The sequence below is a fragment of the Sorex araneus genome, chromosome 11 (genome assembly GCF_027595985.1).
Source record: "Sorex araneus isolate mSorAra2 chromosome 11, mSorAra2.pri, whole genome shotgun sequence".
Classification (NCBI taxonomy): Eukaryota; Metazoa; Chordata; class Mammalia; order Eulipotyphla; family Soricidae; genus Sorex; species Sorex araneus.
The window spans coordinates 32,507,884-32,522,004 of NC_073312.1; the positions used below are offsets into that span (position 1 = coordinate 32,507,884).

At 36.6% G+C, this 14,121-nt stretch overlaps 1 protein-coding gene across 3 annotated transcripts in view; it reads right to left on the reverse strand.

Annotated features, from left to right (window-relative positions):
• Positions 1 to 296: 296 nt before the first annotated feature.
• Positions 297 to 14,121, reverse strand: part of TBC1D12 (TBC1 domain family member 12) — an 84,139-nt gene continuing 70,314 nt past the window's right edge. For all 3 annotated transcript variants that reach the window (XM_055119155.1, XM_055119154.1, XM_055119156.1), the window contains 4 exons: positions 6,908 to 7,036; positions 6,541 to 6,650; positions 2,964 to 3,222; positions 297 to 2,217 (listed from right to left, as the gene is read on the reverse strand). In XM_055119155.1, the coding sequence (XP_054975130.1) occupies positions 2,149 to 2,217; positions 2,964 to 3,222; positions 6,541 to 6,650; positions 6,908 to 7,036 (567 nt within the window). In that variant the 3' untranslated portion in view covers positions 297 to 2,148. The remainder of the gene's footprint in view (positions 2,218 to 2,963; positions 3,223 to 6,540; positions 6,651 to 6,907; positions 7,037 to 14,121) is intronic.

A 14,121-nucleotide genomic window follows, 5' to 3' on the forward strand; every position in this document is an offset into this window, starting at 1 on the left:
AACGTCTCCATTGTGAAACTTGTTACTGTTTTTGGCATATCGAATACACCACAGGTAACTTGCCAGGCTCTGCCTTGCGGGTGGGATACTCTCAGTAGCTTGCCAGGCTCTCTGAGAGGGACAGCGGAATCAAAACCAGGTTGGCCTCGTGCAAGGCAAATGTCCTACCCGCTGTGCTATCACTCCAGTTATTGTCAACAGAAAGTGTACTTTATGTTGACCATTAACTGTAGAGGAGGTTCAAGAAAAGATACCAAACTATCTTAGCTACCATCTCAAGAGACTGACAATAATGGTACATGTCAGAAAGTTTATTCCTTTTTTTCACCAAATGTAAGTAAGTAAACCAGATATCCACAAAGTAATGAAAACACATTTCAAGTAACTGCTCTGCTTACAAGTTTTATTTACACAATAATTGTTAATAGTGGTTTTTTAGTGAATTTCTGTATTTACATTTTATATACACATATATACTTGAAAGGTAAAGAAACTGTACAATAATAAAATTGAGAAAAAGAAGTATAGTAATTTAGGTCAACCCAAGAAATAGATAAACAAAAGGAAGATTAACTTTAGGCAGATAACATAACCTCAATGAGATTACTGCCAAGGATTATATTATCTCTAAATCAGGACCACCTGGTACCAAGGAAGCACGTACCAGAGTTAAAAACATGTTCTAAAACCTATAAAGACCCTGGACACTCCCTCAGTATTTCAATATACTACCAGTTTCCACAGAGCAAACTCCTCCAAAAGGAATTACTTGTGGAACCAGTAGTCCCTAGGCTAAAAAGACCTCTGGGGTAAAAAATATATGGGCATCATCTGCTCCCATATTCCTGAAGGCAGTCACTACACTAACAAGGATATCAGGCTTGTTAGTATGAAGACTATATACCACTAACAAATACAGTGTGCTTAAGTGTTTCAAACCAAACTGCAACATAAAAGCACACTATAAATCTAATTCTTAACCAAATAATATGTTAAACAGATATCACTCATAATACTTAAGTGATTTAAGGTTCAAAAATTAAACGTAATATCAATGTCAATTTACCAATACTTTTCTTTATCCACTATATCATCAAAGTTAGGCTCATTAGAAAAAAAATTAGTTTTAATCTTTTACTTTATTTCCATTGATTAAAAAATTATACACAGTGTTTTACAAGTCATGGACTTGACTACATACTAAGATTTCAAATTTCAAACTGTAATTAACAATTTTTTTCTAAGGACAGACAATGACGGGATTTGAACAAAAAATTTTAGTCTTGCCAAGTAGCATGCTATTTAAATTCTTAGAATGTATTACTTATTACTCTTACCAGTGAAAAAACCTCATTTGTATTTATGGGTTTACTTCCAAAAATCAAGTCTTCAGTTCACTAAAGTGCAAAGAACTTCCCTTCTACCAGTTAGTTTTCTTAAATTACTAGATGAATAATTTCTTAGACCAGAAACAGAAATGTTAAATTTCTCTGAGTGATAGGATTATGGAAAAAAAAAAAATTTTCCTTCAAAAACAAACAGACATGATACTGTAGAAAAAAAAAACCTAACCAAATGCTAAAAAATCTCCACCAGTATTTCCAGTTCCCAAAAAAACACAAATATTCCCAATCTGTGATATGAGGATAAACAACTTCAGTGACTTAATTTACCATCAAAGTCACTATTATTATTCTATAAACCTTCAAAAGGTTGGAAATGGAGATACTATCTATATTATAGTGTTTATTTCAAATAAATGTTTCAGAAGTAAAGTGGTAATTTAACTATTCTGTTCTGACATCCAAAGTGCCTTTGTGGTAACTAAAAAAAGAAGAGATGTTATAAAAATTTTAAGTGTCTCCAAAGCTGTTTAAAAAATTATTGCATTAAATAGTTCACTCCAAATTATGGAGTATTAACTAGCCATTTAAACCTTTTACTTGGTAAATTGGCTTCACCACAAAATACTATTTTTCTTAATACTGTCAATAGGTTTTCATTTCATTTACTTTGGTCATGGAATTCAAAAATCATCAGTTTTCCATGTCTTGATTCTTTTAGATTTCTCCAACATTTTCTTCCATGCTTTTTTACATAGGAAATAAAAAATTGTATTTATTTTTTTTTTTCTATTTCAAGTGAAGATTAGCTTTTCAGAGCAGGACTATTATTCTTATCTCCTTCTTTAATATCCTTCATTACAGATGCAAAGACCTGGAAATTTAATATAAAGTACAAATTAATACTTCAAAAATAACATGAAGTTAAAGAGTTAAATATCTGTCACTTATTAGCATGGAAAATCTTTAGTATATTTAACTGTACTCTAGAAAATGCCATTCCCAAATTCTATTAATTTAAATTCAATTTTATGACATATAGCTAAATGCCAGTTTTTATCACTTACCTAATATTTCATTACAAATGCCATTACCACTTGGTAAAAGAACACTTTCTAGATCAATATTTACATCCATTTCCACAAGCATTTAACATTAGACTATTTATTGTCTATTACTCAACAAGCCAGTAGGATAATGCTTTATTTTTATGTCACTTAAATTGCTAATGTATTTGCTTAGCTAAGAAGAATAAACATATCAAGAGTAAACATATAAAAAGCTATGCTCATACATGCAAATAGTTGTAGAACACAGGTAATTAATACAATTGTTGTATTTAAAACACCAAAGTAATTATTTAATTGCTCAAACTATCTATCTTATATATCTTATATCATAGGCCATACTCCACTAAACTCAGAATTATTAGACGTCATTAAACTATCAAGCCATAGGTTTCAAAAGGTAAAAGAGAATATGCTTTGAAATTATTGCGGTTTCAAATTCAAAATAAATTGTAAGAGTTTTTAAATTTAATTATTAAAATTAATTTAATTATTACCATTTGAGAAAGGTTTAAGTCAATTTAAAATTAGAGGCATAAACATGTCATTCTACCTGAGTCCATTTTTTGGTGCTATTCTGCATCTGAATGGCTGCAATACAGTTGAATAACTTTTCTGATGTGATATCTTCTGGCAATTTAGTTAAAAACTGTGCTATATGAATAAAGTCCATCTGTAGGAGAATATCTTCATATAACCGAAGGATTCCTAATCCAGTCCTAAATAAAAATTCCTCCCCATCTCTGCAAAATACATCCCAAACACGACAGGCCAGATCCAGTGGTAGTGATTTGCTATAGAGTGTAAAGATCCTGAAAGACAAGTGGGAAGGGTATTGAAAATTTTTATTAATGTATTCATTCATTAAGCACTTTTATATAAAAGGAACACTGCTTAATAAGAGATAAAAATACAAGTTAAGATATGTCCTTTGTGTGCCAGAGCGATAGTTCTAAGGGTCCAGTAGTTCGCCTTATACACACAGCTGACCTGTGTTCAATCCCCAGCATCCATATGGTCTACAATGCACCACTAGGAGTGATTCCTGAAGCCTAGAGTAAACCCTGAGTGTTGCCAGGTGTAGCCTCAAAACAAAATTTTAAAAAAGATACAGTTTCTTCCCTGAAAGAAACTGAATGAAAGGAAACAAAAGTAATAAATTAAAAAATTAAATGAATCTACCATCTTTCATAGAGATGTGATCCAAAACAAACTACAGTAGCAGACTAGCATACTGGCTAAAGTTAGGGATCTGAAGCCTGAATACCTGAGTTTGAATTTTAGATTTGCTACTTAAGTACATTAAACAAGATTTTTAATCATTGTAGTGGCCTTTTATTACAACCAAACTCTTACGATACCTTTGAAAATGAAGTTAATAAATGTAAAGTAGTATAGTGTTCGATGTATATGAAAAGTTCAGTAAAGAACATTATAATATGAAGAATGTAAGCATCATTTGTTAGTAACATAAATACAAATCTTTCAGTCTAGATTCTCACTTTCTTTCCATAATCATGTACTCCTTTTTTCTATTTTACTATTTAGTGGGCGGCACATATATACTCCAAAAGAATCACAAAGGGTCAAGAGAAATAGTACAAGGATTAAGGTGCTTGCATTGTATGTTGTCAACCATGATTTGATCCAGGACACTGTATACGGTTACCTGAGCACCAACAGGAGTGCCCCCAAGCACCACCAGAAGTGGCCCAAACAAGTCCCAACTACAACTTTTTTTCATTAAAAAAAGAAAAGACTGACATGTTTTTCTGATTGTATCATACCTTGCATAATTCTTTATTTACCCACTAAAGCTATAGAATGACATTCTGGCTAGGAAAGTAGGGTGACTGTGCTGGCAAACTTATCTTGAAGTTGCCTTTGCAAAGAAAGTACACATTCTTTTTCCACAGACATTACTTGAGGTAATGATGATGAAACCTGAGGATAGTACAGAGAAAACTAACTCAGCACTCCAAATGAGCCATGTACTTTGGCAGTTTCTAATACACTGTACTTATTATTATTAATTCCATCTTGCTATCTGTATCAGTTGTGATCCTGATTTATCTAATGTTTACGTTCCTCAATACTGACAGCTGAAGTTTACTTTTGCCCCTTCTTTATAGAATTAGTTTTGATTTTAATTCTCTGAGTGTCATGAGGGGCTGGAGCGATAGCACAGCGGTTGGGCTTTCGCCTTTCACTCGGCCAACCGGTGTTCGATTCTTCCGCCCCTCTCGGAGAGTCCGGCAAGCTACTGAGAGTATCGACCCCACTCGGCAGAGCCTGGCAAGCTACCTGTGCGTACTGGATATGCCAAAAACAGTAACAATAAGTCTCTCAATTAGAGATGTTACTGGTGCCCGCTCGAACAAATCGATGAACAACGGGATGACAGTTTACAGTTTGACAGTTTACAGTTTTACAGTTTACAGTGTCATGATACAAAACCTATCTTCTCCTCTGAGGTCTTGCCTTTAATGTTCCTAGAGGAAATGAAGAAAATATATTCTAAAATAACTGTGCTATGTTAAAAGTCTAAAGAAGAAAGTTCAAACAACTAGAAAGATTATCTGTATGATCAATGCCATAATTGTTTTTAAATTTAAATTTTTTTTTTTTTTGGTGTTTAGACCATACCTAAAAGTAGTCAGGGTTTACTCTTGGAGTGATCAAGGGACCATATGGGGTGCCAGGAATTGAACCTTGGTAAGTCATGTACAAGGCAAGCCTTCTGCTCACTTTATTACCTCTCTGGTCCTCATGATTTATTTTTCTGTACTGATTTTCAAATCATTTATATGAAACCCACGGATTTTAAATGATCAGGATGTAAGGTTTAAATAACTCATGTGTACTCTTAACAACCTATCTTAAAGATCAGCTACAACATCTCTGGAAATTCACACACCCTCAATCTATAACCAGCTAGCAACTGCTAATATATTAGCACTTAAAAATGTGTCATTAGGGCTAGAGTGATAGTATAGCTCTGGCCCCAAACCCTCCAGGAGTGATACCTGAGTGCAGAGTCAGAAGTAAGCTCTGAGTACTGCCAGTGTGTTCCCCAAACCAAAAATAAATAAAAAGGCATCATTCTTGAGGCCAAAAAGATAGCACAGTAGACAGCGAGCTTTCCTTGCACACAGTGAACCTGGGTTTGATCCTCATATGGTCCTTCAAGCACTGCCAGGAAACTCAGGAATAAGCCTGCACACTGCCATATGTGGCCCCCAAACCAAAAATGAATAAGCATCATTCCTTTGTCAGAAAACCAGATTAAGTCTTAGGGGAGTAGGGATGCAGAAAGTCCTTGGTAAAGAAGTTATCATACCTATCGTAAATTAAGAGTAACAAAGGGAGACAAGCGAAATAGTACAGGGTTAAGGTCTTGCCTTTTACACAACTGACCTCAGTTAGATTCCCAGCACCCAGAACCACATGGTCCCCAGAGTACTGTAGAGAGTGACTCCTGAACGAGGCAGAAATCACCCAGAGTACTACTAGATGTGGCCCAAGCACCACCACCAAACATTCCTCCACCCCATCTTCATGCACACACACACACACACACACACACGGAAGAAAAAAGGAAAAGTGACTCAGAAACGAGAGCTAAAATAATGTGCTAGATATTGAGATGATAAACATTAAGACACCCTCATTACAGCTCAAGATGTAGATATTACTAGTCCATAGTTTAAAGAAAATAAAATACAGGAACTAGGGAGATAGCTCAGGGGCCAGGGGGAAGGGAATTTAACCTCCAGCACCACATGGCTGCCTGACTGCTGGGTGTGACCTGGAAGGATGCAGAACTCGACTCAAGAAGCACTGTATCACTGTCTCTAGCCATGGTCCATTATCACCAGGAATGACCGCTGGCCCCCCTGAGCACTGCTCAGTACACTACCCAGCCCGCTTAAAAACAAAAACAAAAGCTCTTAAAGCAAAAACTGAGGGATTCTGATTTCAATCCTGAATTCATTTAAGTGCATCACTACAGATATTTTTCTATTTGAAATGAAGGTTTTCCTTTTATATAATGCCATGCTTTTATATGTCCTAAAACATAATTATACTTTGCTTCCTTTTAACTATATTTTACATGAGTTATGACTTACCAATCTATTAGGTATATATCTGGTGTAAGACTATAAGATTTGAAATGAAGAAATAGTTTGGAGAGGTTTTCTTCAAAAAAAATTTCAAATGTTGCAAAGTATTTCAACATCTAAAGACAGAAATATTAACAAAATTAGTAGAGTGTACACTAAAACAAGTTAAACTATAAAATCATAAATTAACAAAATTTTACTTCATTATTTCTTGAGTCTTTTAATCAAGCAAACATAAAACTATAATACACTGGCAAATTTACTTTACATCAGATTAGCTTAGACTACTAATTGTGCTTTCCACTCTAAAAGGGCAATCAGGCTGCAGAGATCAATAGCAAAGGAAAACATGTTACATTCTAAATGTCCATACCATGCTGTGATCCACACGAAAAAAGGCCAACTGGCATGGCTTATTAAGGAGATTTGCAAATGCAATGAAGGCATCTGCCTCTTCTAAATTTAGAATGAGTACTGCTGCAATGAAGGACATCCCTTGCACCTACAAAGGGAAAAAAAATAATCATAATGAGTTTACAATAATAATTCTACAGTCATATTTTAGTTATATTTCTGAAAAATTACCAAGTGATATTTCAAAGTAGAATTAGCCAAGATTTCTTTTCATTTCCAAGCAAAGATAATTATGAAATCTTCCCAACATTCAAGTGGTGTGATGTTAACACAGTTTGTCCTTGGAAGGAGGACCAAAGATACCAAATAGCAAAATACAATAGGGAAAATTTTAGAAAAATGAAAAAGGATTGGATTTTACTTATTACTAAGGAAGCCCAGTTTGGTGTTCAACCTAGATTGCATTTTCTCTGTTTGAAGTCCCTCAGAGTAAAGAAGCAAAAAATTTTTTGAAAGTCAGGTGTTTGTCTCACAGAGCCTAAATGGGGATTGGGGGAAAAGGCAACTGCCACAAGGCAGGAAGTGGGGTAGATAGAAGTGGACACTGGTGAAGGATTGGTGCCAGAATATTGTATGCCTGAAATGAATAACTTTGTGATTCAAAATGATTCAGTAAGTTTTTTTAAAAATATCAGTTGTTTTTTTTTATTGTTACAACATATCTCTTTGATGTAGAAAGCAAGGAACTAAGTATAAAAAAAGATTTAGTGCTGCTAAAATTCCAAGAAAGAAGAGGATGTATGAGTTGAGATAGTAAAACTTGGTTCCTGGAAAAGCAGGAGGAAAAAAATAAGGAAAAACCATTCCAAAATGGAAAATATGTGCAAAATCATATAAAGAGGACGAGCCCAGTTGTAGTACAGGATTTATAGTAGAAATAATCAGAAAATTTTGAAAAAGTATAAAGTGTCAAAGACTGTGAGTATAAGGCATCTGCTATATAGATGTCTGTTATGTATAAAGACTATGTAGGCATCTGCTTGTGATAAGGGCTTCTTAAAAACTTACTTCTAGTAGAAACATTTACTGAGAGTGGGGCTGGAGTGATAGCATAGCAGGTAGGGCATTTGCCTTGCACACAGCAGACCCAGGTTTGATTTCCAGCATCCCATATGGTACCCCTGAGCACCGCCAGGAGTAATTCCTGAGTGCATGAGCCAGGAGTAACCCCTGTGCATCACCAGGTGTGACCCCCCCCAAAAAAAAGAAACATTTACTGAGAGACCACCAAGAATATTTACAATAATACCTTATATCTTTTTTTCCCATCCAAATGCTTCAAAAAGGGCTGCCTATTATCACTAATTTCTACTTTCTCTACTAGATTTAAACTCTTAAAATACTTCAGTCTGAATTCCCTCTTCAATACTTAATCTCTTGAAACTGGTCTTACCAGAATAACCAGAGATATAAATTATAATTCACTATTTCTTTGTTCTCTTTCTACTCAGATTTCCATTGAGTACATTTTTTTTGTCTTTTTGGATCACACCCCGAGATGCACAGGGGTTACTCCTGGCTCATGCACTCAGGAATTACTCCTGGCGGTGCTTAGGGGACCATATAGGATATTGGGAATCGAACCCGGGTCGGCTGCATGCAAGGCAAACGCCCTACCCGCTGTGCTACCGCTCCAGCCCCTAATTTCCCATTCTTAATTATCCTATGCAGATATGCAACTTTATTTTAGGATTTTAGTGTGATCACTATAGAGAAAAAGAGCTGTGATGGAAAACAAATGTAGGTTGGGAGAGAAACTGGGGATACTAGATGGTGGCAATGTACATTGGTGAAGGAAAGGATTTTGGAACATTGTATGACTGAAACCCAATCATGAATAAATTTGTAATTGTGTATCTCATGGTGATTCAGTTAAAAAACTTTCTTAAATAGCTAACCAAGTTCTTATTGTAGATAATAACATAATTCTCATATATAGTTTTTGGAATTTCATCTATAGTTTCTGATTCCTCATGAGATAGTGAGAAATTCAGTTTGTCTTTTTCACATCCAGTTTTATAATCTGCTCACCTTAATGCCCTACCATAGGGCCCCACCACAGTGAAGGCCTCGTTCACTTTTCATGCAGTAAAAACAAAAATAAAAGCTAGTAACCTCTTTGTTCCAAAGGAACAAAACTTGCTACTATAGCTTTTACAACTGCAAACAGGTAACACTCAAGATTCAAGAGTTTTTCCTCATAGTGAAAAATCAATATAACCTAACAATTTATATAATAGTTTTAAACTAGAATAAGCACAACTTAGAAATCAATGTACCTTTCAAAGAGTAAATACTGTACATTTTCATGAATTATTTTAAACATGCCTATACCCCATTCTCAAGTTTTATGTTTACCATATCAAAATCAAACAGACTAATTATATTCATAATAGCAGATGATAATCACAGTTCTCAGTTATTACAAAACTTACAATGATCAACTGCCTATGCTCAGAAGCATTAAGTATGAAACAAAGGAATAATTCTAAATACTCTGGAAAGCCTCTGCTTCCTGTCATACATGGAAATTTAAAAATATGACTGAATTTCATTATGTGGGAGAACAGAGATGAGTATTAACAATTTTCAATTTAATAAAACACTTTTGGGAGGACTCCCAAAGAGTGTTCAGGGGACCAGGGGCTTATAGGCCACTCCTAGCAATATCTGGACAGCATACTAGGCTGTTCAGTGTTAGGGTCCAAGGATGAGGACACAGAGCAGCTAAGACCCTGCAGTGCCTGGAACCACTAGGGCCACCCTGACAAAACTCAGGAGACTCCAGGCCCACACTTGCCAGTCCTATACCCACCAATGCTAAAGGGAGCCAAATAATGCCAGGAATTGAACCCAGGTCCAAGAGCATGGAAAAACATGCACCCCTAACCACTGAGCTACCTCCTAAGTCAGCCCCCATGATATACTATCTAAGAATACATACAAAACCCTTGAAGAAGAATCACACAAATAAATCTAGCAGTAAATTGGCTCAATTACCAGTTCTGTTAATAAGAAAAAGAGGAAAAGAATAAAAAAGCAGTATAGAATGATGGGGCTGGAGCTATAGCACAGTGGGTAGGGCATTTGCCTTGCACGTGGCCGACCTGGGATCGATTCCTCTGCCCCTCTGGGAGAGCCCGGCAAGCTACTTAGAGTATCCGGCCCAAAGGGCAGAGCCTGGCAACCTACCAGTGGCATATTCGATGTGCCAAAAACAGTAACAACAAGTCTCATGATGGAGACATTACTGGTACCCGCTCAAGCAAATCGATGAGCAACGGGATGACAGTGATAGAATGATGACTTTCGCTCTTTCAAATATAACTTGAACATGAACTATTAACCAAATGTTCAAGACATAATGAACTCCACAAGTCTCTGATTTACAACAGCTCAAACATGTTATTTATATATTTTTTAAAAAAACTTTAGGGGCTGGAGCGATAGCACAGCGGGTAGGGCGTTTGCCTTGCACGCGGCCGACCCGGGTTCTAATCCCAGCATCCCATATGGTCCCCTGAGCACCGCCGGGGGTGATTCCTGAGTGCAGAGCCAGGAGTAGCCCCTGTGCATCACCGGATGTGACCCAAAAACCAAAAAGAAAAAAGAAAAAAAAACTTTATTCAAATAGAATAATAGACTAGGAGTCTAACACCTAAGAATAGTAGAAATAAGTACTAGAAGGTTGACTCCATGGCTTGGAGGCTGGTCTCTCATTCCGGGCAACTCAGAGAAGGGAACACCAATGTGGTTGGAGGTCATGCGGGGGAGGGGTGACGCGTGCCAAATGTAGACTAGAGACTGAACGCAATGGCCATTCAACACCTTTATTGCAAACCACAATACCTAATCAGAGAGAGAGGAACGAAAGGGAATAAATACCCTGCCATAGTGGCAGTTTGGGGTGGGGGGAGACGGGACAGGGGAGGGTGGGAGGGACACTGGGTTTACTGGTGGTGGAGAATGGGCACTGGTGAAGGGATGGGTTCTAGAACTTTGTATGGGGGAAACATGAGCACAAAAATGTATAAATCTGTAACTGTACCCTCACGGTGATTCACTAATTAAAAATTAAAAAAAAAAACCTTTATTCAAGAACCATGATTTACTAAGTTACTGATAGTTGAGTTTTAGGCATACAATAATTCAACACCAATCCCTGTACCACTGTCAACTTCCCTCCACCAGGTAAGCATGTTATTTAATAAAGCAGTTAAAAAACCTATTTGACAAACAGTATCAGAAAATATGTATTTTAATAGTTTATATAATATTATAAAGTAAGTCTTATTTGGCTGACTGCCAATGAGGATACAAAGTCAATGAGTTAATGAATATGCAAATTGTATAAAATATTAATGAGCTTATGTAGAGTCTTCATTAAATGAATAACATATATAAGACAGCATTGTATCTAAATTCTCTTGATATACTTTGAAAGTTTTGATTTTTAGTTTTTGTTTGCAGTTTTGGATAGAAAATACTAGTACCTTAAACATTTAAAGCAAGTGCTCTATGTTGAGCTTCATCGCTAGCTCCTGAAACGTTTTTTAAAGTCAGTATTAAGTTCTAAAATTAAATATTTATTATTAGTCATATGATAAAATAACATTGATGTCAACTCAAAATGTAAAAGGGTTATGTAATATTTTAATGCTTCGCTTACTGAATACATGAGCAACACAGTTTAGATACTTTAAATTTTACTTTCACCATAAGGACTACTTGCTCATATTTTTTTAATACTTTATCTTCCCCATCAGCAAACTTGGCATGTCCCCCACTACCTTGATATAAATCGTCCATATCACTTATAACTTTAATAATGTATCATGTGATTTACCTATTATTATTTATTGTGTGTCCTTTTTTTTTTTTTTTTTTGCTTTTTGGGTCACACCCGGCATTGTAGAGGGGTTACTCCTGGCTTATGCACTCAGGAATTTCTCCTGGTGGTGCTTGGGGGACCATATGGGATGCTGGGAATCGAACCCGGGTCAGCTGCGTGCAAGGCAAACACCCTACCCACTGTGCTATGGCTCCAGCCCGTGTGTCTTCTTTTAAACTCTTAAGTGTCAGAAGAAGAGATATCTTCCTAAGGCTCTTTTTTTTAAAAAAAATAATGTAGGAGCTCTGTTATTTATTCAGCCATTGATTAACTGATTGAATTGGGCATGAACTCCACATTACTTTTTATTATTATATTTTTTTAATTTTATAAGTTAGTTCACGATGTTTGGTTACATTCAATATTCAAACACTGGGGTTGGAGCGACAGCACAGTGGGTAGGGTGTTTGCCTTGCATGCAGCCGACCTGGGTTTGATTCCCAGAATCCCATATGGTCCCCTGAGCACCGCCAGGAGTAATTCCTGAGTGCAGAGCCAGTAATAACTCCTGTGCATCGCTGGGTGTGACCCCCAAAAAAATTCAAACACCAATCCCACACCCATTACATCTTCCCACCACCATCAGGATGTTTCCATCCCAAACCCCAGTCCCTGTCTTAAAACACAACCGAAATAATATTTTTCGTATTGTCTGTTACAAAGAACTGCTGAACACGTTTACATAAAAGTATTCATATAGGAAACAGTGTGAAGATTGTTCTACTTTGGCAGGAGCCATTAAGACATTCTATAAGATTTCACTAACATGTTAAAGTTCGAGTGATGTGAGCTTTGATATATATATCTGAAAATATGTATATATGCATATATATATTTATTTCCCTCTGATTTGTTGCCTACTATCTGAACCCCATCAACTGTGATGTGGTAATTATGGAGAATGGGTACAGTGTGTTATATAATGTGTCGTGCAGCCACAAAAGCAGCCGTGCGGTCCAGGAATATATTTACTCATATGTGAGGATCGGCCTGAGCATGTGGGGAGCGGCCTTGTTTGTGGCGGCAGTTGGGTTGTGGAGGTTTTTGTGGCCACTGACGAGATTACATGGTGCTGCGGGCAGTTTGTGGGTGTGACTGTCAAGCTACTGGAAAACTGGGGACCTTGGAGGAGGAGGCCCAGTCCCAATGCAAGCGGGCCTGGAGCTCTCAGACACAGGTTCCTGCCTGCCTCTGCACTACAGGCCCTAACTGCATCTTTTGATCACTTTTGAGATTTATGGGTCTCTGAAATAAGGCCAATAAATGAGCTTATATAGCTGAGCCGGAGATGGTTTGCGGGTGTGGCTCCCACACACCTAACTTTTGGCCATTTAATTTCTTGGTAAACTTGGCCCCAAGTTGTTGGGGTCTAACCAAAGGCACAGCAGCAATTTTGGGGTATCTGGAAGTCTGAAGGCACTGTCAGGCTGCTGATGCACTCGCTCCACAGGTACAGGTTGACCTGCTTGCAGCACCATACCCCCATCTAAGGTTCACTGAGGTACTACTAGTGACTAAAAAAATGCCTAGCATATATGATTTACACACAATAATTATTTGTTGAACCAAAGAACAAGTGTACAGAAGAAAACATAACAAAATAGATTAAGTTGAACCAGAAAGCCAGTTTAATGTGAAGTTTCTAAAATCTTTCTATTTTAAGACAAAGATGAGAAGATGAAGACTTTATGATATCTAGTTAAATAAGGCAAAATGAGCATCCAATGTCTTCCTGATCTCTCCAAAACCCAAACAAATAACAGTAACAAAAAAATTGTCTTAGGATAATAAAGAGAATAAAAATGATATAAATGTTGTAGGTAAAAAATGTTTATAGAATTTAAGAAATTTGGGGGCCAGAGTAGCACAGCCGGTAGGGCATTTGCCTTGCACATAGCTCATCCACGTTCGAACCTCAGCATCACAACGTGGTTCCCTAGCCTGCAAGGAGTGATCCCTGAGCTCAGAGTAAGGAGTAAGCCCCAAGCAATACCAAATGTGGGCAAACAAAACAAAACAAAAAGAATTTTAGAAATGTTAATCTAAATAATAAAGAATACTGAAACTAAGAGGAAAGTCAGTGAGACAATACAAGACAATTCAGCCACAAAATCAGGAACTAAAGTTATCAGGTATCTCTAATATTGTGAGGTAAGGTTAAAATTTGATTGGTTAAAAGTCTGTAAACGGAAAACATTCTTTTCCTTATTTTAGACAATTGTACAGTTACCTATCATTTTAATTACCAGAATATAAGAAATTTAGTCCCTAGAGACAGTCAA